Genomic DNA, 26,699 nt, shown 5'->3' on the forward strand with positions numbered 1-26,699 from the left:
CTCCTCGCGGCCCGATCTGCACGCCCCTGTACAGACCGCGAGCGGCACCTTCCTCCACCAACTCTAACTGCCTCGCTGCTCGGACGCCCACCACCAGTTCGACGAGTTGCACAAGCAAAGCAGCCGCGTCTGCACTCACCTCGGCCCCAGCACCAACTTCGCCTACGACTTCTGGCAGCGGCGTCCCAGAGCTCGTTCAACCTTGTGGTAGATGATGATGCCACCAACACCAATGGTGGTGCTACACCGACGCCCACCATCCGCTCGACGGGATCTTTCTCTATTCTTTTGAAGAATTTTCACCCCAAGTATCTTGCAGCGTCCGAGTACTCGTCATTGGCAAGAGTGTTACTCTTCTTTTCTATGGAAATTCAACCATTGAAAGGACCAATGGAGCAATGAGGTTCATTGTTGCACTCAGGATTGCAAGGTTTCCTATCATGTCACCATATGTATACTTCAATTACAACAGATCTATCAACATCAAATTATTTCAGGATAAAATTCAGCTGTGCACCATAGACCATGTTTTTTAATCCACCATAGACTATGTTGTTCTACATGGTCATACACATATCCAGGCAGCAAGATCAGTTATGGATAGAATGAGTTCCTCCCTACTCTCAGCAATGCATGGAACATTCTAATAGGATTGACCCCAATATTGTTAACCTCTTCAGGTTCAACTTTGCGGCAGGAAATTTCATCCCGTTGATGATATTATGGCGCGATACCTTTGCCCCATACTGCCAATGCTAAATAACTTAAGTTATCTTCATTATATCCTTCTTTATGTTTATGTTGCTCATTTTTCTTCTTATGGTTATGTTTGTATCTTATTCATGTGATAATGTTTGAAAGCATCAAATAATCTGCTGCTATCCTCTAAATGTAGTTGATACATGTCCTGTGTCATATTTAATATTATAGTTTTCTTTCATTGGGTTCTCTGGCATAAACTATTCTCTACCCTCTTTGATTCTCTTCCTATTTCGCTGAGTATATTTTGATCTGTATGTGTGGGTCCAAAGTTTGTCTTTACAATCATGGAGAAGTATAAAGCTGCTTAACCTGGTGGCATGTTAAAATGATCTAGTGCAACCTTGTTACACCTTCTATTACTGGTTGCACGACTAAACTCCTTAAGTACTGCAGGCCCAGTATGACCATTCAGATAAGTTTGGAAATCTTCAAGGGAAACCAAATGATAGCTGAAGTAACTCATTTCAGGTATAATACTGCAAGGTAATGTTTTTCCCGGTCGAATAGTTGCGCACTTGCATCAAATTGGGTAAAGTAGTTCACTGTAATTAAAGTAGTTGTTTTAGCCTGGTTACCAATGTGAAAAAACTGTTGCGGGCAGTAATGATACAAATTGCTGGTCCATGTCCTCGGTCAAACATGCATATTTAATCTAGTTCTCATGTTTATGTGTGTGCTTTTGACAGCTGCATTTTGTTTGTCAAGTAAGAGTGAATTTGCGGTCTTTTCTCTTCTAAGCTGCCCTGAAGGAGGAACACCGGCAGAGCAAGATGGGGTAACACTACTATTTGATGCATAAGTTTGAAGCTCAGTTCCGTCCTGGTCTGTGAAGAAGGTATGCTCAGTTAAATTATTATATCTCATGCCAGCTAGTTTTGAAGTGCTATATTGACATGTGTTATGTTCATAGTTAGCATCAAATGGTACATTCACCATCTGCTTGCTCTAACCACACTGCTAGCTCATCGTGTGTTCACTTTCTTGTTGTTTAGGTTCTGCTTTTGGTTTGGTTTCTTCTCCACTGTGCGCATCTATGCTTTTTATGGGAATTGACCAGGGGAGTCTATTAAGGCTTAACTTTGATTACTTTCTCCTTTCTTTCAGGCAAAATGAGGTAGCATTGCTTTTGTCAAAGGATGATTCCTCTATGGATGCAGACACCAATGCCACGAGAGGTGAAGATGCTTCATTGCTGGTTTATGTAAGTGGTTCACATGAGTATGAGTATCTTTGATCTCCGGAACAACGAGGAGTCTCAAATTAGCAAGCACACACAGAAAAGTATCCAAGCTGATGAACCTGGTGAGTTTGGTGTATGGCTTTGTTGTTCGTTGCCTTAACCTTGTCTTAATTACAATCGTATTTGCTGATGGGAAAAGTGCATATGTTTCTTGAAAATCATATTACAAGTTGGCACTTCCGCGGTTGTTAAATGGCATCAAATTCCTTTTTTTTTTGTGTGTGTTTCCAAGTATCATTACTTTGTGCACGGTGAAAGCAATTCTCCTTGCCACTGTTGAATAAACCCAGCTGCTGTTACTTAGGTTCAGTTTCGTCAGGTTTCAGTTTCGTCAGGTTTAGTCTTAGCCGTTGTAAGCTAGTGTTTAGCTCCGATCGTTTTGGCAACGACTCGGAGCGAGTCTCACGCCGCCCTCGATCTGTTCGTGGGATGGCACGAACGTGGAGATCGTGGTCACGTTTTCCCTTCTGTAAGCTGAATAAAAGGAAGTAGAAACGAGCAGAAAAGCTGCGGCAGTTTGAGCAGCACAAAAACCCTAGCCTCTGTTCATCGTTTTTCCCTAACACTCTCATTCCGATCCTACAACCACCACCTGCACCTGCAAAGGAGGTCAAGACCCCATCCGCATCACCGTCTGCGTCTAGGTCACCAGCGGGAGGCTCGCGGCGCGTGCGCTCCCCAAGCTGTGGCCGGAGCAGGATGAGGAGATCGGCGGGTGGTGAGATCGTCGTTCAGCAACAAGTAGTGCGGGAGATCAGCGGCGGGGGCGGCGGCCTCGTCTTCCCGATGCTCCAGCGTACGTCAACTGGTCCATGGTCATGGAGGTAAACCTCTAGGCTGCATACCTGTGGGACGCGATCGAGGACGATGGCATGTCCCGTCGCGAGGACAAGCAAGCTCTGGCGGCCCTGCTCCGCTCAACCCCACCCGAGATGCATCCGATGCTGATCGGAAAGGGGACGGCGAAGGCGGCTTGGGAGGCCGTCAAGCTGCAGAACTAGGGGAGCGACCGCGTGCGCGACGCGCGCGTGCGACGGCTCCACACCGAGTTCGAGACGATCGTCTTCAAGGACGGCGAGCGTGTCGACGAGTTTGGGATGAGAATCTCGAACCTCGCCTCGACCCTGCGGTCCTTCGGCAACGCCGTGAACGACGAGAAAATCGTAAGAAAATTCCTTTCAGTTGTGCCAAAGCGCTTTATACAGATTGTGTTCTCCATCGAGACCCTGCTCGATCCGTCCACCATGACCGTCGAGGAGGTGGTCGGGCACCTGCGTGCGGTGAGGAACGCCTGGACGGCGATCAAGGCACGGCGGGAGGACAACTCCTTCTCACTGAGCAACAGTGGGAGGAGAGGAGGAAGCTGGGCCGCAGCGGCGGCTCCAGCAGCGGTGGCAGCGACGGAGGCCGCGACCGCGCGGACACCAGGCGCAAGGGCGGCCAGGCTCAGCAGAAGCCAGCGACACCGCCCACTACTGCGGGAGACAACGACGACCGCGACACCTGCATGTACTGCAAGAAAAAGGGCCACTGGGCCCGTGACTGTAGCAAGAAAAAGCGCGACGACGCGTAGCGCGATATGGCGAACCTCGCCTCCGAGGAGGACGCCGATCCCGCCATGATGATGGCACACGTCATCAAGGTGACGGAACCTGGAGTGGAGTCCACACCGAGGCAGCCGAAACAGGCGAATTCCCTGCCGCGGGAGACGCCCCGATCCGCTCCGGTTCGCACTTCCTCTGCAACGAGGAGAGGGCGAAGCTCCAGCCCATGCACGCCGGGGACGTCCAGGATCTGGCATGGTACCTGGACTCCGGCGCCACGAACCACATGACGGGGGACAAGAGCGCCTTCGCTGAGCTGGATGAAAAGGTCTCCGACAAGGTGAGGTTTGGAGACGGCTTGGTGGTTGCAATCCACGGACGAGGCACCGTCTTGTTCACCATCGACGGGGGTGCGCACCGCGCGTTCACCGACGTCTTGTACATCCCAGCGCTCAAGTCAAGCGTGATAAGCCTCGGACAGTTGGACAAAAACTGGTTCGAGGTGAAGATCAGGCGCGGCATCCTCTCCATCCGCGACGCACATGAGCAGCTCATCGTCAAGGTATCGCGATCATCAAACCGGCTATACAAGCTCACCATTCGGCCGGTGCAACCTGTGTGCCTTGCAGCTCAGCATGATTCAGCGTCGTGGCGTTGGCACGCCCGGTTTGGCCACCTCCACTTCGATGCGATGTAGAAGATGGTGCGTGGCGATCTGGTGTGAGGGATGCCACCCATCGAGCTGGTGGAGCAGCTCTGCGAGGCGTGCCTCGCCGGCAAACAGCGACGCATGCCGTTCCCGCAGAAGGCGAGGTTCCGGGCGGACGATTCGCTCAAGTTGGTACATGGGGATCTGTGCGGCCCCATCGCGCCATCCACTCCTGGCGAGCGCCGGTACTTCCTCCTGTTGGTCGATGACCACAACAGGTATATGTCGGCGTCGCTCCTGGCATCCAAGGACGAGGCGGCCCAGGCGATCATTCGCTTCCAGGCGCTGGCAGAGAATGAATCTGGCCGGAGACTGCGCACCCTCCGAACCGATCGATGCGGCGAGGCCGTGCTCAGAAGATCTTCGTCCTGAACTACTCCTTCACGCGGAGCGTCTCCGGCATGACGCCGTATGAGGCCAGGTTCGGGTGAAAGCCCGACGTGCACTTCCTGCACACTTTTGGCTGCGTGGCGCACGTGAGGAGTGCACGGCCGCAGCTGAAGAAACTTGACGATCGGAGCACTCCGATGGTGTTCATCGGGTACGAGGTTGGCTCGAAAGCCTACCGCGTGTACGATCCGGCGGCGAAGCATGTGCACGTCACACGCGACGTGGTGTTCGACGAAGACGCCTCTTGGAACTGGAGCGAGGAGGAGACCACGGCGGTGAACACGCCGTTCACCGTGGAGTACCTGGTGCACGGCACCTCTGTGCCAGCGGCTGCCAACACTGTACCGGCAGCTGAGCGGGCACACTCCCATGCAACTCCAACGCCCTCACCTGCGGGCGCCTCCAATCAAGGATCGCCTACGCCACCAACTCCACCTACTCGAGCTTCATCGGCACCGGCAACTTCGCGAGGATCGGCAGCGAGCACTGCAGCACACGTGCACCCTGCAGCGCGAGGAGGGCATCCGATGATCACGCGCGGCAAGCAAGGTATCGTCATGCCTAACAAGCAACTCGATGACTATGTCCTTGACATGGACAGCGAGGAACTGCACCTGACAACGGGTGACGAGCCACGCACGCTAGCCGAGGCTAAGAAGGAGGAATTGTGGAGGCGCGCCATGCACGAAGAGCTTGCCTCCATCGAGGATAACAACACTTGGTCTCTCGTCAACCCTGTGCCTGGACACCGCCCGATTGGCATGAAGTGGGTTTACAAGCTCAAGAAGGACTCGAACGGTGTCGTCGTCAAGCATAAGGCGCGCCTCATAGCCAAGGGCTACGTGCAGCAGCAGGGCATCGACTTCAAGGAAGTCTTCGCGCCTGTCGCACGGCTGGAGTCCGTGCAGCTCATGCTTGCCCTCGCCGCGCGCCGCGGATGGGCCGTGCATCACATGGACGTCAAGTCCGCCTTCTTGAACGGCGAGCTGCAGGAAGAGGTGTACGTGGTGCAACCTCCAGGGTTCGTCGTCGACGGACAGGAGACCAAGGTAATGCGGCTTCACAAAGCCCTTTATGGTCTCCGGTAGGCGCCACGAGCGTGGAACGCGAAGCTGGACACGACGCTCGACGTGCTCGGGTTCTGTCGCAGTATCTCAGACCACGATGTCTACACGCGGGGTCAAGGGCCAGGGCGACTCCTTGTGGGGGTGTACGTTGACGACCTCATCATCACCGGCGCCGATGATGGGCTGAGATGCAGAATGAGTTTCGCATGAGCGACCTGGGCTTGCTCAGCTACTACCTCGGCATCGAAGTGCGTCAGGACAAGGACGACATCGCCATCGCGCAAATGGCATACGCTGACAAACTCCTGGAGCAGGCCGGGATGAAGGGCTGCAAAGCGAGCACGTCACCAATGGAGGCAAGGCTCAAATTGAGCAAACGCAGCACGGCGGCGGGAACGGATGCCATGGCATACAGGAGCATCGTCGGCGGCCTGCACTACCTTGTACACACGCGGCCGGACATCGCCTTCGCCGTGGGATACGTGAGCCGCTACATGGAGAAGCCCACCGTCGAGCATCTGGCGGCGGTGAAGCACATACTACGGTATGTTGCAGGCACGCGCATGCTGGGCTGCTTCATGGGTCGCGGCCCGCTCACGGACGAGCACCTCATCGGCTACAGCGACAGCGACATGGCCGGCGACCTCGACGACCGCAAGAGCACATTCGGCGTGCTCTTCTTCCTCGACAGCTGTCCAGTTAGCTGGCAATCCACGAAGCAGAAGGTGGTGGCACTCTCCACGTGCGAGGCTAAGTACATCGCCGCCACCACAGCGGCATGCCAGGGTCTCACGTCTACTAGCTGATCTGACCGGAGAGGAACCAGCTCCGGCGATGATCAAGGTGGACAACAAGTCTGCAATATCTCTCTGCATGAACCCGGTGTACCACGATCGAAGCAAGCACATCGACGTCCGCTATCACTTCATTCGGGAGTGTGTGGAAGATACCAAGATCGATGTCGAGTACACCAATACTGTTGAGCAACTCGCGGACATTCTGATGATGCCCCTTGGGCGAGTCCGATTCCAGGAGCTGCGAGACAAGATCGACATGGGCAAGATTCAGTAGAGCAGCAGCGTTTGGGGGGTGATTGTTGAATAAACCCAGCTGCTGTTACTTAGTTTCAGTTTCGTCAGGTTTCAGTTTCGTCAGGTTTAGTCTTAGCCGTTGTAAGCTAGTGTTTAGCTCCGATCGTTTTGGCAACGACTCGGAGCGAGTCTCACGCGGCACTCGATCTGTTCGTGGGATGGCACGAACGTGGAGATCGTGGTCACGTTTTCCCTTCTATAAGCTGAATAAAAGGAAGTAGAAACGAGCAGAAAAGCTTGAGTAGCACAAAAACCCTAGCCTCTGTTCATCGTTTTTCCCTAACACTCTCATCCCGATCCTAGCTTTCGAGCGACAGCCACTCTAAAATCTGTAGAAAATGTACTTATTCTCATCCCTGTTTTTGCAGCAGGAATATGTTATATTTGTCAGGCCATATAATGGTGGCAAACCCTTGAGAAGAACTGAAGTGTTGTCCGTCCATATAATGGTCTACTTGCCAATTGCAAATGTCAATGCAGATGGCCAAATGATAATGAAGAGAAGCAGTAGCATCAGAAGATGTTCCGAAGCTGCAATATCATTGACATGGACGCTTTGTCAGATACGCAAGACAACCAACTGGGTCATTGTATTTAGCAAAAAAAATTGAAATTAAAAAACAAAAAGCCAGGCCCTAATGTCTAGGGCATGCCACCACAGGAAGATGCAATTGCGCTATTTTTTTTACGACTGTGCATCCCGCTATCTGGGGAAGATCTTTTCACTGCATTTTTTTTTCGCCATGCGAACACATATTTATGTGCATGATCATGGCTGGGCGGTGCCTCTTTTTTTTGTGCTCTTTGGCATCTTTCGCAGCTGACAGCCGTGCACCTTCCCGTGGTGGCGATAGCGTTTGCAGGATTTCGTCTTATAAACTGGTCACGTTTTTACAAAACTTCCGGTATGGGACTAATCCACCGAGAGAAAAAAAGACGCGGACGGATTTCGCGTCCCGCACCAAAAGGCCTCCAGAAAACCCGGTTTAGGCCCGCTAGGCCCGTTTCCGGCCTCCGACGCATGTTCCCCTTCGCCGCCGCAAATTCTCTCTCCAGATCCAGGCTAGAGGACGCAAGCGAGCACCCAAGAGGCTCGTGGTGCGATGCGATGTGCTCCCATGGCGGATCTGGCTACGTTGGCCGACGTCGTTCGCTGGCTTCTCCCTTGTCTCCACTCTCCACCTATGCCAATTAGCCTTCCTGATTTCTTCATTGTGGCGGAGGGACGACGGAGGAGCAGCGACGGCTCGACGCCGGTAGGAGCGTGACTGAGTGAGACAACGGAGGAGGAGCGGCTGCGCGTTGAGAGGATTCGGCTGAGGGAGGCCAGAGTAAACAAGGATCGGGCGGGTTGTGGACAGAGGCCACGGGATAGAAAAAAGCTAATGATAGTAGTACGTGTAAATTGCTGAATTTAGGCTGCCATGGAAGGTCAGGACAGAGAGAGAACGTAGTGTTGTTCAGTGTATGCACGACCGCCGCCGTAGCCATTGGCACTCGCCGCCACCAGCCATTGGTCGGGTAGAATCTCTCCCAAGTTTATTTATGTAGAGAGGAACTCAATCATCCCTTTGTTCAAAATAGATTGAATTACAAGGATTTTTTCCGAGCACGCAAATAATGAACTCCGCGTGCGCCACTCCTCCCTTGGGGCGGCTCGGGCGACCAAACCCTAACCACTCAGCCACCACCTCCTCGCGTCCCTACCCTCGCCGCTGCCTGAGACTACCGGCGAGAAAGCATGCATCCTCAATGCCGGTGGCGGTGAGGCGGTCTCCGAGCGTTGTGTGACAAGGTATCAACTTGTCAATGCCTATGGATTATAGGCTAGGGTTTAGTTGGAAGTAGAGGGCAAGTAGATCTCGAAGGTTTCAGCCGAAAAGTACTCGACGATTATGAAAACTAGGGTTTGTAACAATGATTCGATGATCTCTTCGTCCCTCGACTCCCCCTTTATATAGGAGGCGGAGCCGAGGGTTTCGTTTTGTACAAGTTACGTAGTCCGGGTGTTTCTAACTCATCCCGCCGATTACAAATAACACTTCCTATTACAACTCTAACTTTCCTTAATATATCTTGGGCTTCGAATCTTCTTATTCCTCGGGTATTGGGCCTTCAAGAAACCTCGGGTACTATCTTTGGCGTGCCCATTTGGGATGCCTATGTCGGTAGCCCCGAGATTTTGCTTGAATCGTAGAGTCGGGGAAAATCTCCTTTGTTTATTTTTATTTGAGAAGTGTAACCTTTTTATATTTATTCAAATAAAATTTTTTTTTGTACTGGGTTAATGGTAGTTGGGGCTAGTTCATCTGACGGATCAGGTACTAGTTAACTGCTCTAGTGGCAATCCGCAAAAACCTACTTCAAGATCACGTCCCTGGACATGATCTCGGGATACTGGTGTAAACTTCGACAGGTGCCGCTTAAGGTCTTACCATTCTGTCGAGTCCCAGTCAAATTTATCGAGTACCTAACGCGTCCGTTAGGATTTTTCTTCGTATCTGTTGATACGGTTAAAAATGTGAGCGCAGTCTTCGGCGATGCCACGCCCAGCGAAACGGATCTGGGGTCTTACCTTCGCAAATTTTGCGGCATTCGAAATTGATTGCAACTTTGGCGTTACGAGAATATATTGTCGAGTGCTTTTCCTGTTGGAATGGCACATTTTACCGAGTCAAATATGACTTATCTTTGTTCTCCCGATGGGAGTATATGTAGAGTTAATTATAACTCGAAATATACTTTTTTGCTTTTCTATCTTTCTATTTTAACTTCATCGGGCACGCGAACAGCGTTCCCGATGGGAGTAGCCCCCGAGGCTACAGCCAAGGACTTGTACTTGGTTGTAGGCTCAACATTTTAGTCCACCTTGCCGCTATATTGTCATTATTTCTCGATATGATCTTCTTTTCATCTCTCGGGTGCGCGACCAGCGCTCCCGATGGGAGTAGCCCCCGAGGCTACAGCCAAAGACTTGTGCTTGGTTGTAGGCTCTCACAATTTCTATATTGCCATACTCGAAATTTTACTTTTGTCAAAGTAGCCCCCGAGCATTTGGGCAAAAACTTGTATTTGATCAAAGGCTCCCGAAGTATTCAATGACTTCTCCTGTCGCCAATCTGCTTTTATTTTTCTTGTCGACATGCTTCCCTTAGTCAAATTTACTTCATCTCTGTTAATAGTCGTGATTTTTCTGCCTTGTGGGTCCATTGTGTCCACCACGTTGACACGTCGTGCAAGTGGGGGACACACGTCCTCCGCTTTTCCTGGCGCACGTACAGTAACGCCACACGATTTCTTTCATCCAACGGTGAATTGCTTTGCCCGATTCCTATATAAACCTTTCTTCAACCTCCGTTCACTCCTTCGCTTGCGCCGCACATCTGTTCCTCTTTGCAAAAACTTCCCCTACGCCCAACTCTCTTTGATCTTCCGCACGCACGAACGTTGCTTTTCCAGTGCCGTTGATGCCACCGCGCACGCGACTTACTCGCCACAGCACTCCAGAGTCCAAGATGGCCGCTGAAGATCTTGAGTGGGAGAGATCTAAAATCTCCAACCAAGACATCAACCTTATCCGCGGCCTTTCTGCCCCAATTCACGATTTCCTCCGCGGCCTTCTTTTTGTTTATGGGATTCAGCTGCACCAGTTGACCCCCAATTCCATCCTCCATGTCTCTATTTTTATCACTCTTTGCGAGTGCTTCCTTGGAGTCCCTCCTAATTGGGCTCTGTGGAAACGCATTTTCTGCCTCCGCCGCAATGGCTCCCACAACGCCTCCTATAACATAGGCGGCGTTGTTATCTGTGTTCGATCTGACGTTGATTACTTCGACGTCAAATTTCCTGATTCTGTCCAAGGGTGGCGCAAAAGGTGGCTCTACATACACGAAGAAAGTGCCAATTCTGTTGAGCACAACATAGCCCCTTTCGACGGAAGTGCTAAAATTCAGCGCCGCCGCTCCTGGGATGCTGAAGCTTCCGAAGAAGAGAAAACATCGACAGAAGCACTTATGTCTCGTATTCATCAGCTTCAAAATACTCGAGGCAAAGAACTGTCTGGTGTTCAAATCACCGCCTACTTCCTTAAGATTAGAGTGCAGCCTCTTCAGGCCCGCAAAAATCCTCTTTGGACGTATGCTGGTGCAAATGACGCCAATAGGCTCTCCAATGATATTTCTGTAAAGGACTTGGAGAAGCTGATTCGAAGAATGTCCTCGCTGCACAAGAAGGATCCTATTCCCTCCTCTTGCCGCGTGACACCATACAGATCCGCCAATCCTCTCCCCGAGGTATTTTGTCTTCTCGAATTTTTGTCTTATTCCGAACTTTCCCTGTATCTCATTGTATTGATATTTCTCTAATTTTTCTTTTGTCGCTATTTTCCTGCAGAACCATCCTACTATGGCTTCTCTTCCTCCTCTTCCTGAGGATGGAGAAGTCGACGAAAGGGCCATTGTCACGGATGACAATCAGGAAGCTCCATCTTTTGTGAACGAACCCGTGGATTCACGAAAATCTGCGGGTAATTCCGAAGATACTTCATCGGCACAATCTCCTCCCCCCGCTGTCTCCCCGAAAGGCAAAAGGAAAAGGAATAATGTCGAAGACTCCGGCACTTCCAAAGCCGAAGAAGTTGATCCTTCACACCAGAAGGCAACTTACGATCCTTATCTTGAATCCTTCGTCAGCTCGTAAGTCTATTTTATTTCTCCTTATCTCTGTACCCGAAATGTTTTGTCTTGTCCTGCTTTTTATGCTGTCTTCTTTTAATTGTAGTGATGACGAGGGAGAAGTACGAGCTGTCGACGCGGCTCCCCGTACGAGTACGTCACATACTTTGCTTGCTTCGGACACACTAGTTGAAGGAGAAGAATCTTCGCCTCCTCAACGGAACGTCGTCACCACTACTCCGCCATCAAGCCCCCTTGCGCCTTCACCAAAAAGGGCAAGGATTGAAACGATTGTGGAGCCTGCCCCTCAATTAGGCGGCTCTTCTACTTTGTTCTTGGACGATGTAAGTTTGTCGATATCTATATTTCCTCTATTTTGTTTTTTCATGTCTTCACCCGTTTTTCATACCGATATTTCTCTCTCTCTTTTTTTTCTTCTTTGACAGCCCATGGTCAAAGAGCTTATTCGCATCGGATCCCAATTCGTTGGGTACCGTGAACATGCCAACAGAACTGAGGGTAATAACTTTTTTGCTGTCTTTGTTTTTGACTTCTTGCTCCTGTCCTTTGTCGCAACCTTTTTGACCTTTCGTTTTTCTTTTATACTTCGACAGAGAAACTTGCAGAGGCCAACAAACGTGCCGACACACTTGCTCAACAACTGAAGCAAAGTGAAGCGGCGCGTAAGAAAGCCGAACTTGTTGCTAGTGATGCCAAAGCAGAGGCTGATGAAGCCAAAGCGAAGGTTGCTCGTGTCGAGGATCTGCAGAAAAGACTTGAGGATGCTGAAACTGCTTTAAATGAGCACAAAGCTGCACAGGCTGATCGTGAGCAGGGGGTCCTCAAATGTCTGAAATCACAAAGTCGACGCACTCAAAGTAATATTATTGATTTCTTCTATTTTTGTGCTACCCATTGTGTCTTGTTTTTGACCAGCGTTTTGTTTCATGTGGCAGACCAAACAAACCAAGAGTTTGACCTGGAGAATCCCGACAATGATCCTCTTCTTGACGCACTTTCTTATCTTGAGCTTCATGGAGCCGAAATTCGTGAAGGCGTGGCGAATGCTAGTGCGGGACTGTCGGCGCTGTTCCCCTACTTCTTCCCGAAGAAAGAGGAGCCCCCGACTTTCCTTACCCTTGCCAAGATCTTTAATTCATCAGATGACCTTGGACTGAAGATGCGCCAGGAAAACATGAAGATTGCTGTCGAGAGTACTGTTGCCTTGGTCGCTGACAGCCAACAATCTGTTGATTGGATGAAAGTTGGCGACACCAATCAGATAGAGCAATCAAGATGGAGGTCGCTGATTAAGGCAGCCAAGCCCAACACGAAGAAAATCTTGGCCTATCTCGGGATCAAACCAGCTTCGACTCCTAGCTCATCAAGGCCGGAGGTCTAGTTGCATGCATCTTTGTTTTTCTTTCTCTGTTTCTTTTGCTCTTGTCGCCAAAGTAGTTATTTGGCGACACGTACTTTATTAGCTACACTGTAAGGCCTTTGTAATTATTCCGAAAGATTAATGAAAACTCTGTCTTTCCTTGTTGATTGATGTTGTCTTGTTTCATTAAATTTCAGTTGGTATTTGATAACTATACTCCATCCTCCGCTCCTTCCAATGTTTCGCCTTCTTCCTCTCGCTCAAGAAGAACTCTTGCTGATGTTACACCTGTCGAAGATTCCTTGCCGCGAGAATTGGATGAACTTCGGCAGCAACTTCAGTATGCAAAGAAGCAAACACTTGTGATGATGGAGAAATCTCGTAAATCATCCGAAGCCGAAAAAATTGCACTTCAGCAAGCTTGCGAGGCCATGGCTGCTAAGGAAATCGCTGCTTCCGAGGCTGAAAAGGCGACTGCTCGAGAAAATTTCATGCTCGAGTTAATGAGTGAAGCCAGTGCGGATATGTCGGGTATGCTTGTTTCATCCTCCGATATCTTCCGTCTTCATGCTATGTTTCTTGAAGTTTTCTGCTTCGTTGCTTTAATAGGTTCCTTTGCTGATGCTGTTGCCGAAGAAGAGAGGGTAAATACTAGGACGAACTTCCTTGTTAACCTTTCCCTTGACCATGGTTCTCTGTTTTGGGCTACCCCAGAGAGGACCCGCCAGATTGTCAGATTTCAGGATCGCGCCTCTCAAACTCGCGACTTCCTTAACTTCTGTACCAAGACCCTGTCTATGGTTTACAATTCCATGTTTCCTCGGAACGTTCAACCAAAAACTCTTCCCGAGTTAATGGAGAAATTCAAGGATGCCCACAGGATCCATGATTTTGTCAGAGCTCAACTTGTAGCTGGCGCCAGATTTGCCCTTATCATGCTTCAGATTTGCCACTCGAAGCTTGACCTGACCCAAGTTGTTGCGAAAGTTCATGAGAAGGTAAGGCGCCGAAGAATTGGTGTCGACCGAATTAACACGAAGGTTTCGCCTATAGCCGAAGAAATGATTGAAGACCTTCTTCGGATGGATGCCGACTTTTTTGCAGATGGTCATTATGCTGATTTTCTTGGCGCTGCTCCTGAAGAAAATAGAATTACCCTTGATGATATATTGAATCATGACTGATTATTTTCCTCGGGTAGATAACTTCTTCTTTGTAACCCACAATTGTGATTTGTATTGTGAAACAATCATCATATTTCTATATTTGTCTAGCCCCCGAGTGTTGTGGTGGCTATTTTTTGTATTTGTGTATTGCGAGGTTTTGAACCAAGGCATTTATTCAATATGCAGTGTTAGCGAGAATCGGCCCCCGAACTTTTTTGTTAAGTACTATTTCCTCTCTTTATTTACTCGCGAGGTATTTTAATACCAAGGCGAGGCTTTTCTTTTTTCGAAGAACTATATTGGAATTCATCGTGTCCGAAACTTTGAGCGTGTCGATGAAGAAAAAGCATACTGATACTATCTTTATTATATTGCAGCACCGCGAGCCCGCCTCATTAAAAACCTTTCCCGGCCCCACACGGTGCCCCGAAAAAGGAAAAGAGTGCGTCTGAAAACTCGCGGGCGTTTCAGTACATTGAGGTTTTACAAGGACTATTTTTCAGCTCTAGGCGTAGAACCGCCTGAGTTGCGCCACGTTCCAGGGGTTTTGCTCCTCCACCCCTGTCTTCTTGTCCTTTATCCTATATGCTCCTCCTCCGATTACTTCCGTGACAATGTAAGGGCCAAGCCATGGTGACTCGAGTTTTTCATGACTTTTTTGCGTGAGCCGAAGAACTAGGTCTCCCACCTGAAAAGATCTTGGCCGCAAACGTCGACTGTGGTAATTCTTCAAGTCCTGTTGGTATTTGGTTACCCTTGATAGTACTTCATCTCGAGCTTCGTCGAGTGCATCGACGTCGTCTTCCAACGCTATCTTAGAAATTTCTTCATTATACTCTGTAACTCTGGGGGAGTCGTGCTCTATTTCTATTGGAAGTACTGCCTCTGCTCCATGGACCAGGAAAAACGGGGTCTCCTGTGTCGCCGTATTTGGTGTTGTTCGGATGCTCCACAACACACTTGGTAGTTCTTCTGGCCAGGTATGTCGAGCTTTTTCTAGTGGTCCTAGCAGGCGTTTCTTGATGCCATTGCAAATGATGCCATTGGCTTTCTCGACTTGCCCATTGGTTTGAGGATGTGCAACTGACGCAAAGTGCAATTTGATACCCACTTCTTTGCAATAATCTTTGAATTCGTGGGATGTGAAGTTACTGCCATTGTGTGTGACGATGCTGTGGGGCACTCCAAATCTGAAGACGAGGCCTTTTATGAATTTTACTGCGGACGCTCCGTCGGGTGAATTTATCGGCTTCGCTTCTATCCACTTTGTAAATTTGTCGACAGCTACTAGCATATACTCCTTTCCTCCTGGCCAGGATTTGTGTAACTTGCCCACCATATCAAGTCCCCATTGGGCAAAGGGCTACGACAATGGTATTGGTGTTAGTTCTGCTGCTGGAGAGTGAGGTTTTGCGGCAAACCTTTGACACGCATCGCACGTTCTTACTATTTCCTTGGCGTCCTCGATTGCTGTCAACCAGTAGAATCCTGCCCGAAAAACCTTGGCTACAATAGCTCGACTACTTGCGTGGTGGCCACATATTCCTTCGTGAACATCCTTCAGAACTATTCTTCCTTCTTCGGGTGTGACGCACCTTTGCAGGACGCCTGAAATACTTCGTTTGTACAATTCTCCTTTGATCACCGTGAAAGCTTTGGAGCGTCGAATTACTCGCCTTGCCTCAACTGGATCATCGGGTATTTCTTTCCTGAGGATGTATGATATATACGTCTGCATCCATGGTATCTGTATCATCATGATCAGGTCCTGATCTTCTTCTTCTTCTTGCTCCTCCTTAGTAGCCCCCGAGGGTTTCTTCTCCTTCTTTTTTGATTTTGTCGATTTAGTAGATCTCTCTGTTATCTCTTCCCAAAATACGCCTGGCGGAACTTCAAGGCATTGCGACCCGATGTTTGCAAGAACGTCGGCTTCGTCGTTGCTCAATCTGCTAATATGATTTACTTCGCATCCATCAAACAACTTCTCGAGCTCGTTGTACACCTCCTTGTATGCCATCATGCTGTCATTGACTGCGTCACATTGGTTCATAACTTGCTGAGCCACTAATTGTGAGTCGCCAAAGATTTTTAGTCGAGTTGCACCGCAAGCTTTCGCCATCTTCATCCCGTGTATGAGAGCTTCATATTCTGCTTCGTTATTGGATGCGTTAGGGAACGTCATCCGAAGGACATATTTTAAATTGTCGCCTTCAGGTGATATGAGTACTACTCCTGCGCCAGCTCCTTCAAGTCTTTTGGACCCATCAAAGTTCATGGTCCATGTTCTCGACAAGTCTGGGGGTCCTGTGTTTTGCAGCTCCATCCACTCTGCAATGAAGTCTGGCAGAACTTGCGACTTGATTGCTTTTCTTTTTTCATACGTGATGTCCCGAGGAGAAAGTTCTATTTCCCAAAGGGAGACACGACCCGTAGCTTCTGGATTGTTTAGTATATTTGACAAGGGAGCTTCATTGACCACTATGATCGGGTGTGCCGAAAAATAGTGGCGCAATTTTCGTGCTGTTGTGAACACTCCATATGCTAGCTTTTGGTACTGAGGGTACCTTTGTTTTGAGGGCGACAAAACTTCGCTCACGAAGTATACTGGCCTCTGCACTCCATGGATTTTCCCTTCTTCTTCTCTTTCGACAACTAGCACCGTACTAATCACTTGGGGTGTGGCTGCAATATACAGCAGGAGAGGTTCCTTTTCCTTTGGCGCCACCAAAATTGGTGGTGTCGAAATTGTGCGCTTCAAATCCTCGAAAGCTCTGTCTGCCTCTTCGTTCCATTGGAATTTATCTCCTTGCTTTATCAAAGCGTAAAATGTAACGCTTTTTCTCCCAGCCTGGCGACGAATCTGCTTAAAGCTGCGACTCGCCCAGTTAGCTGATGTATCTCTTTCAACTTTGTTGGCTTCCTCATTGTTACTATAGCTTGTATTTTGTCGGGATTTGCTTCAATTCCTCTTGCTGAAACTAGAAACCCCAGAAGTTCTCCTGCTGGGACGCCGAAAGAACACTTCGTCGGGTTCAGCTTGAGGCAGAATTTGTCGAGGTTGTCAAAAGTTTCCTTGAGATCCTCGATCAGCGTTGCCCCCTTTTTTGACGTTATGACGACATCATCGATGTATACTTGCACGTTTTTCCCAATCTGTATCGCCAAACATTTCTGCATCATCCTCTGATATGTTGCTCCCGCATTTTTTAGACCAAAAGGCATTGTTCTGTAGCAAAACACGCCGTATGGTGTAATAAACGTGGTTTTTAATTCATCTTCTTCTTTTAATCTGATCTGATTATAACCAGAATATGCGTCCAGGAAGGAAAGACGTTCGCATCCAGCCGTGGAATCGATAATTTGATCGATCCTCGGGAGGGGAAAGTGATCCTTTGGACAATGTTTATTGAGACACGTAAAGTCGACGCACATGCGAAGGACTGTCGTGTGTTTCTTCGGCACCATCACTGGGTTAGCTACCCATGTGGCTTCTGTAGATATCTCTTTGATAAAACCAGCATCCTTGAGCCGATTTATTTCTGATAACATAGATTTGCGGTTTGGTTCCGAAAAACGCCGCAAGGGTTGTTTGATTGGTCTCGCGAGAGGATCTAAGTTGAGGTGGTGCTCGGTAAGTTCCCTGGGTACTCCTGGCATGTCAGCTGGACACCATGTGAAGATTTTCCAGTGCTCACGGAGGAACTTGACGAGCGCGCTTTCCTATGCGATATCCATATTTGTTGCAATGGATGTCGTCTTTTTCGGGTCTGTCGGGTGAATCTGCACCTCCTTAGAATTTTTCTCGGTATTGAAAGTTGATTCTTTATTTGGCTTTCCAACATCTGGTAGCACGTCGTAGTCAGTCATACTTTTTGACGCCAAATACTCAGCTTGCATCCCGAAAGTTTCTGATAGCCGATGAAAGTCCTTGTCGCATTTATCGGCCAAAGCGAAGCTTCCTTTGACTGTGATTGGTCCCCTTGGTCCAGGCAATCTCCATAACAGGTATGTATAGTGTGGTACTGCCATAAATCTAGCATATGCTGGTCATCCCAACAAAGCGTGGTACTGCGACGGAAAATCCACGACTTCAAATTCCAGCCTCTCGATTCTATAATTCTCTCGGGTTCCAAACTGAACGTCGAGATTAATTTTTCCCAATGGATAATTTGGCTTCTCTGGTGTGATCCCATGGAACCTTGTGTCTGTTGGCTTCAGGTTCGCTAAGGATATGTTCATCTTCCTCAATGTGTCTGCGTACATGAGGTTTAAGCTGCTGCCGCCGTCTATGAACACTCGAGAGACGTCAAATCCCGCAATAACTGCTGGCAGAATAAGTGCTGACTGCCCTGGTCGAGGAACTTGTTGCGGATGATCTGCTATGGTGAAGCCAATATCTTGCCCTGACCAATTAAGATACTCGACAGTTGGTGGAGGCATTTTTTCTGCCATAAACACTTGTCGTGAGATTACTTTCTGAGCTCTATTTGACGGCCTTGCCTTCTGGATCATCGACACTGCTCCGTGAGAGTTGGGATCAACATAAGGTGGTGGTGGGGGTGCTGCCGCTATTCTGAGTTGGTGTCGAATGTCGTCTGTAATCGCGGGAGGTGGTGGCAGGTGAATCTCGCTCCTGGGTTCCCGAGGATTTCTCTGTGCTGCTCGAGCGTTAGCGTGCTCTGCATACCTTAACATTTCCTGGAAATTGCGACAATCTTTCTGTAGGTGTCCTGACTGTCTTTTTCCGTTGCTGTCGAGGAAAAAATGCATCTGGCATGGTCCGTTCATCATTTCTTCGGGGGACACGAAAGGCCTCGGGAACCTGGGCCCGCTATTTTGTCTGTTGTTGCGAGAATCGTCCCTGTTATCGCCTCGCTTCTCACTGCTTCTCTGATAATCATCTCTGTTGTTTCCTCCTGTATTTGCCCGAAAACCTGCCGAAATTTGTCCTGGAGCGTCATAGTTCTGGTACTGCCGAGGAAATCGTCGCCTCGGTTGATAGTTTCGGCTACGGTCCTCCTCTGGCGACCTGTGCCGTTTGTTGTGGACAGCGTCTTCTCCATCTGCCCATCTGTTTGCTATCTCCATTAACGCGGATACTGTCTTTGGATTGGTCCTTCCCAAGTCCTCGACAAAATCTCCACGCCTGATTCCTGCGACAAATGCATCTATTGCTCTCTCGTCAGATATATTTTCTGCCGAGTTTTTGATGATATTCCACCTTTGGATGTACTTTCTCATTGGCTCATCTGGCTTTTGTCGACATGCTCTTAACTCCTCTAACGACGCAGGTTTTTTGCACGTGGATCTGAAGTTTTTGACGAACACGTCCTCGAAACTTTCCCAGCTGTCGATAGATCCTGGAGTGAGTTTCTTTATCCAAGATCGTGCGGCTCCACTCAAATGCACTTGGATGCTTTGCATAGCTGTTGCCTTGGTTCCTCCTGTGAGCTTCACTGTCTCGAGATAATCAACTAGCCAATCTTCTGGATCTTAAAGGCCGTCGAACTTCTTGAAGTTGTCGGGTAACTTGAATCCTGAAGGGACTCGAGTTTTTCGAACTCTCCTCGTGAAGCATGGCAAGCCGCACATATCTTCGTCGTTAAGCTCTGGAGATTGCCGATGATCCCTTCTGCTTTGCCGCGCTCTATCGACCCTTGCTTGTGCTGTCGTGTCTCTTGCTCCGCTTGGCCCTTCAGGGGCTGCCGCCGTTGCTGCTGCAGGTCGTGGACTATTTTGCCTTGCCGCTCCTTCGGGAGGCGTTGATACAAACGCTGTCCCCATAGCTCCAACCCCTGCTATCGCCATATTGTATAGTGTTTCCCTTGGATCACCTGGAGGTGGTTTAGATGCAAGGATAAAGGCTTGTGTCGCCATATACCCAGCTTCTGGTGTCTTAGGGATAATGTTCCCTCTTGTATCTATCGACATAAAGGACATGTCGAGGTTTTGAACCAAGTGCTCTCTTTCAGCTTCGGGTATGTGTTGTAACCTTGATCTTCCTCTGTTCCGAGCCTCTCGGTGGCTATCACCCGAAGTTCTAGATTGTCGACTTAGATCTGCCCTTCTCCTGCTGGATGCAGAAGCTGCCTCCTTTCTTCTGTTTAACTCGGCTGTCTGTTTTTCCAATTCTCTGGCAGCTCGTGCGAGTCTATATTGATATGCTTGTAATTCCTCTGGTGTGGCCGTGGTAGCCATTGGTTCTGTACCGTTCATAGCTCTCACGGCTCTGTCCCACGCTGTTTGTGAAAGTTGAACTCTGTCTCGTGGCTCTGGTCCGACGTATTTGTTGCCCAGGCCTTGTCGCAGATTGGAGGGATCGACGTATGGATTTCCCAGATCGTCGAAAGCCTCAGATGTTTCCTCTTGATCCTCAATTGCATAAATTTGATGATGCTTTGTACTCAGATCTATGTTGGGTTTGGTGACACCATCATTGAGATTGATGAAGACCTTGCCCACTGTGATAGATTTGTCGATGAAGTCGTAACTGTCGACATCACTTGAGCCATCGCTTATATATGAGTCCGCAGATGACTCAAACGACATGTCGTTGAAGATCTTGGCGAGTTTCTCTCTTGCTCTGGTGCTGACGTAATGTGTCGATGAAGTTTCTTCTTCTCCTGACTCGGTTGACGATGTATAGCTTGAAAAATCGGAATCGACCGCCGACGATCCCGACGAAATCGGAATTTCGACACGATACGATCCTTCCTTCTCGACGCGAAAGTGAAACCTTCCGAACGTCATCTCCATGGGCTCCGCCAGATACGCATATGCATCCAAACGGGAGGGTGGGTGAGGAACAAAATCGACAGGACCAGCAGCGATCTGTTTACCTCGATCCATTGCGTTGCTTGCGGTTGACGATGTCGAAGATCTTGAACGTGCCATCGAGATCAGATCCTTACTCCTCTAGTCCCCACAGACGGCGCCAATTGACAAGGTATCAACTTATCAATGCCTATGGATTATAGGCTAGGGTTTAGTTGGAAGTAGAGGGCAAGTAGATCTCGAAGGTTTCAGCCGAAAAGTACTCGACGATTATGAAAATTAGGGTTTGTAACAATGATTCGATGATCTCTTCGTCCCTCGACTCCCCCTTTATATAGGAGGCGGAGCCGAGGGTTTCGTTTTGTACAAGTTACAGAGTCCGGGCAGGTTTCTAACTCATCCCGCCAGATTACAAATAACACTTCCTATTACAACTCTAACTTTCCTTAATATATCTTGGGCTTCCGAATCTTCTTATTCCTCGGGTATTGGGCCTTCAGTAAACCTCGGGTACTATCTTTGGCAGGCCCATTTGGGATGCCTATGTCATTGTGCTCCTTCTGGCGACTGACACACCCTCTATCGGTAGCTTGGTGGTGGAGGGTAGACATGGTATATTGGGCTGCTGCTCCAGCTCGAACATCATCATCAAGGTATACGATGTCCGCGATCTGGGCCCCCTAGGAGGTGCATGGCTTCCTATGACTCCCGGAGCCTCGGCGAGCTTGGCATTGACCGCCTAGATGTAGGCGTGGGTCGCCGATGGAGGCTGACGGTGGAGCGACTCGAGGAGCACCCGCTCGTCCTCCAAGGCGACGACCATGTGCGCCACTGCCTCCACCGCCTCCCTTATGCCCTCCCGTTAGGCCCCGTAGAGCTCGTACTCACAGCCGTAGGTGTTGGCCTGCTCCGCCTCGAACGCGACCCGCGCTTCAAGCTCCGCTCTGTCCGGATAATCCAGATAGCGGGTGCTGGCGGAAAAGCGGCTCCAGGTTGGGTCTGGTCGACCATGTTTTGTAGATAGGATTACAATTAGAGTTTGCCCCGCGGGCCATTATATAGGCACGACAGACGGGAACCGGTGTTTCGTTTTCTACGCACGTGAAATGGCAGCCAAGCGCGGGGGAATCCATTGCGCCCGCCCGAAATCAGTAATCGCCATTAACGACCTTGACGGCCTAAAGAAAAGAAATGGGTTGGCTCGCTAGACTAGCCCCAACGCAAACGTGGGCCTATTCAGCCAATTTTCTTTCGGTGACCCGACCCAAACGGACGCAATCGATCACTTTAGGTGACCGGAATGCGTCGGGGCACTGGTGATGCCTTTATTGTGTTTATTCAAAATAACATAAATATTAGAACAAATATCTCTACTCTTCTTCCTTCAATCCATTTTTTTCTTCTCCATATTTTAATGGGTGGACATCCATAGGTTAAACCAACTTCAAGCAACTATATCATCTGTATACAACAGTATAATCTATATACATAAGTGCATTCCCTTACTTTTGGTCAAGACGGTTAAACATTTTCTTCAAATTTCCAAGCATGGGATATAGTCATTGTTGACTAATAGTAGAGTTTTCCCTGGTTGCAGCGTCTTAACGAACTTATTAAATATTTTTTTATGACGCATTTCGAGCACGGCCATTTCATGACCCAACCGATCCAGCAACCAACCTCTCTACAGGTTACGACGTACGCTCCGCTCCCAACCTGACACTGGTCAAACCCACCATCAAACACTACACATCTACATGCGTTTCCTCCTGCAGATACGTACTCTACAAACCCCAACCTAAACCTCGCCGTGGTCTCCTACATATACGGCCTAAGAAAGCTCCGCCATGCAGCAGCAGCAACCAACACCAGTCCACCGCCGTACCAAGCAACCTCGACGATGGTGGACCGCCGCTGCCGCACGTTCACCGTTGCCGCGACGCTCTGCCTCGTCTTCTTTGTGCACGGCGCCATGGCGCGGCCTCTAGCCAACATGGCGACAATAGCGACGGCGCCGGCGACGGCGATGGAGATGCCGATGGACGTGCCCGATGCAGCGGCGGCGTCTCCGGAGGGATCGGCCGCCACGTGGGAGCGCGGGGACGAGGCGCTCGGCGCCGGGAAGTGGCTGCCGCTGCCGGCGCTAACGGGCGGCCTGCGGTTCCCGGGGGTCTTCCCGCTCCCTGCGGCGGGCGGCGGGATCGCGTCGATGCCGTGGATCGGCGGCGCGCCGCCGGCGCTGGCGGTCCCGGCCGGAGGAATCCCTGCGCTTGTGCCGCCGTACGTCGGCGCGACGCGGCAGGAGCAGGTCAGCGTGTGGGCGTCGCTGTTCAACCCGTTTCAGGTCAAGGCGCCGTCGTCGACGTCGGTGCAGGTGCACTCGGAGCCGGGCTCGAGGGTGCCCGCCGTCGCCGGGGCGGGGATGGAGAGGACGACAGCGGTGGACCAGCCGGCTGGCGTCGGCGCGCAGGTCGGCGAGCCCAAGTGGGGCGTCTTCCTGGGAACAACTACTCCGAATATCAACGGCTAGCTAGCCGATTCCCATGGCGCCGTGGCTGATTAAATAAGCTAATTAGCTTAGTGCAAACATGAGAGATGCTTCTTTTTGGGGAGTATTACGTATTGCAGTATATATAGTGAAGTGTCTTAGCTAGAGCAAAAATACATTGAATTTTTTTTACATGCCATTTTGTAATGTTCGTAATATTCAGTTTGTTGCAATCACTCATGGTACGAGATAAAAATGTATTTCGATCATTTATAAGTTGATCTTGGCTGTGCTCTTGTTTTAATTGGGCTCAATATATGCGTTCACTCATCTAGAAGTCGTGTACTGCGAGATGTATACCAAATGGAGCATTATCGAGAGAAAAAAAATACACATCTTCATATAGTTTTAGAGAAAATGTACTGTACACATTAGGGATATGTCTTTTTACATGGGATGCTAGATGATTCAACTTTGATTTGTTCTCCAAGATTTGTGTCGCAGATGTATTCTCTAGGAGCACAAATCGATGATGAAAACCTCGCTGCTCCCTAACGTTACTGGTAGAATTTCTTGGTTTTAGAACGTGAGAAACTGTCAACCGCGAGATTTGAATCGTCTCATAAGACCTTGTTTGATACTAGGATTATTAAAATTCAACTCAGAGATCGGATTCCCAACCCCTCCCGACGCCAACAAGACCGGCCAGAGGAGGGGAAACTGACTTTATGGAAGAGAAGAGGTGGAGATAGAAGCTAGGTGTAGAAGAGGCGGCCTCTATCGATTGTGCTATTTTACCTTTCTTACGACAATTTTCTTGTTTTGCCCGTGTGGCTATGATCTCGTGCACTTAGTACTCGTGCGTTACTGATCAAGCTAAGCCAAACAATGCAATCGAGCGGACTTGAGATACTTCCACATGGAGCATTAGTACGACATAAAATCGAGATGATCAAGAAGTTTTGGAGCTATTCAAATTCCAGGTGTCTTTCAACCGCATAATATGAATCTGTCCCGTAAGAGAATAACATGACAAAGCCAGGACCAACTACCATTTTGTGTCATTTACGGGTAGTATTACCATTGCTAAGATCTTTTTCTATTTCTCAAAAAAAAATTGTAAGAAAAATAATATCAATTGTGCCATTGACACCATTGGTTGTATGCTAGCTCTACCACTCAGAGTATGATACCGTGGACCATATCAGTCCCATAGATCTATTTCAGGTTGAAGATGTTTTTGGCGATATGAAAGAATTCAAGTTGAGGGCATGAGAGCATTTCCCCCCTTTCCTCTTCTCCCTTTTTCCTTTATGGGTCATGGAATATGTCGTTTCTTTGAGACCTTTGCTGAAGAGACTTTACAGTGGCTATCATTCATTATGAGTTACTGGCACCACCGCTGCCTCGGAAAGGCGTGGCATCAATGGATTGGTATTTGTTTGTGATTTTGATTTGTGTGAAACACTTGTGCCCATATTGGTTATGTCATGTTACCTGTGTTGCCATGTTCTTGTGGGGTAGGTGCCATGCTCTACGGGTTAAGCCAAGGCCAACAATGCAATCGACCGTCACAAATTCAACTCGTTGTTGACTGAGCCGCGAGCAGTTTGTTTATATGAGCCTAAAGCCTACCAAGCATTTCTCCAACAAAGTTGTTTCACTGAGTTTTTTCTTAAGCTCTACAAATAAGAGGGATAAATTGTATGAACGGCACCTTGATCTGTTTTGAGTCCACAACTATTTTGTACTAGAAGGAATGGGTGAAAGCAAGGTAGGCACGAGAATCAGTTCATTTATTTCTATTTCCCTTTGTTTAGTTTTTCCCTTTCTCCCAATATGGGTTGACAGTGACTAGGACTATATATTTGATACTTCCTCCAATAGAAATTAGTTGCCACAAACTTAGGAAAATATGCCACAAATTTAGTTTTTTCCTTTTTCCCGTCATTAAGCATGTTTTCATCATTTTCCAAAGATAGTGATGTGAATATATGACTTATCCATAGCTTTTATGTAAGAATAAATGTGCTTCTTTATGGTTTGTACATAAAGAGGTTTTGTAATATTAACATTGTGTTCATTCTATTTTTTTCTATTTTATCTTTGTTGCAATTTATTTCTTTTTTTAAAAGGATTTTTCAATTCCTATCCCTATTCTATGGATTTTATGTAAGGCAGGTTCTCCATTTTATACTGTCCGCGCGGGAGATGTTTAGTCGAGAATGTTACAAATTATTATGTGTACTATATAGTGAAATAACGATAATACTTAATTTTTTTTTTTAATAAAGATGGATGTGTGCATCCGGCGATCTTCGAAAAAAGGAAGTGGGAGATGATTTGTCGTAGTCGGTCCAACTACAACCTTGACAGCGTGTTTGGCAAATTTGGGGAATGGCTTTGGGAGTTTAGAGAGGGGGGATTAGGCTTGGGAAATTGATTATTAGTCCCACTTCCATGTTTGGTGTGAGCTGGGAATTTCTATTGGGAATTCACGCGTACCCGTTCGCGATTCGCCTCCTTACCAATGACACCCCATCGACTTGGCGTCGTTCCAGGTGGAAGCCGCCGGCTGCATCATGGACGTCCACCCTGCTGGGCTGCTGTAGGCCAGCGCGCTAGACGAGCGGCTTGACGATATTCATGGTTCTTCAATTTAGCTGTGCCGGCAGCTGGTACAAGCCAGACACCATGCAGACGCAGGCGCCATAAGCCATGAATTGGTGAACTGAAACTCCATGATTGGTGCAACGGACATCATGCGTTTGACTGGGAGTCTGATTAAATGCATGTGTCGTTGCACTTTCGTAGTATACATCTACGCCGGGCGGCGGCACCGCCGCTCAGCGCGGCCCCAGGCGTCGCGGCACACCCATCTAGTTCTCCAATCTATTCTCCGTACCCAGCGACTCCAGGGCACCGGCCATGGCGCCGACGCGGTGCGCTGCTGCGCGTGGAAGTTGTATCTGGTTAGCAGGCTCGTACTCCCGTTGGGTCGCCACGCACGCGATCAAGGCATGAAGCGGTCTTTTTTCTGTCAATTCCCTATCCTCGCTGAATTACCTCCTCCCCAGGGAAGAAATCTGTGGGAGTTGGCCTCCTTAATTCCTTTTCCCTTTCCCTCTCCAACTCTCATGCCCCTGAAACAAACAACGGATTGCAAGTCCCGCCTCCCTCAAACTCCTATTCCCTACCTCCAATTCCCACGAAACAAACACGCTGAGAAAAAATTGTCGGTCCAACTAAAGTTGGATGTAGGAGTGACACCATGTTGTTTAGAAAATGTGTGAAAGGTTGGGCGATGTTTCAGTGCCGTGATCGTTTGATATCTGTTTCATGTTTCCGTTTTTCTTTGGATGTTGCCCTTTTTCTATTCCGTGCCCAACTAGAGGTACTTGGTGGCCAACTAAC

At 48.9% G+C, this 26,699-nt stretch overlaps 1 protein-coding gene and 1 long non-coding RNA gene across 2 annotated transcripts; both read left to right on the forward strand.

The window, feature by feature from the left end:
* The first annotated feature begins 1,373 nt into the window (after positions 1–1,373).
* On the forward strand, positions 1,374–7,823 carry LOC127304511 (uncharacterized). Its single transcript, XR_007853420.2, has 3 exons — positions 1,374–1,597; positions 1,867–2,064; positions 7,172–7,823. It is a non-coding gene; the product is annotated as an uncharacterized lncRNA (long non-coding RNA).
* Positions 7,824–21,488: 13,665 nt separating this feature from the next.
* LOC127303137 (uncharacterized) lies at positions 21,489–23,327 on the forward strand. Its single transcript, XM_051333911.1, has 2 exons — positions 21,489–21,765; positions 22,573–23,327. Exons 1-2 carry the CDS (start codon positions 21,489–21,491, stop codon positions 23,325–23,327), a joined length of 1,032 nt encoding a protein of 343 aa, XP_051189871.1.
* Positions 23,328–26,699: the final 3,372 nt, after the last annotated feature.

Source organism: Lolium perenne, chromosome 5 (genome assembly GCF_019359855.2).
Source record: "Lolium perenne isolate Kyuss_39 chromosome 5, Kyuss_2.0, whole genome shotgun sequence".
Lineage (NCBI taxonomy): Eukaryota > Viridiplantae > Streptophyta > Magnoliopsida > Poales > Poaceae > Lolium > Lolium perenne.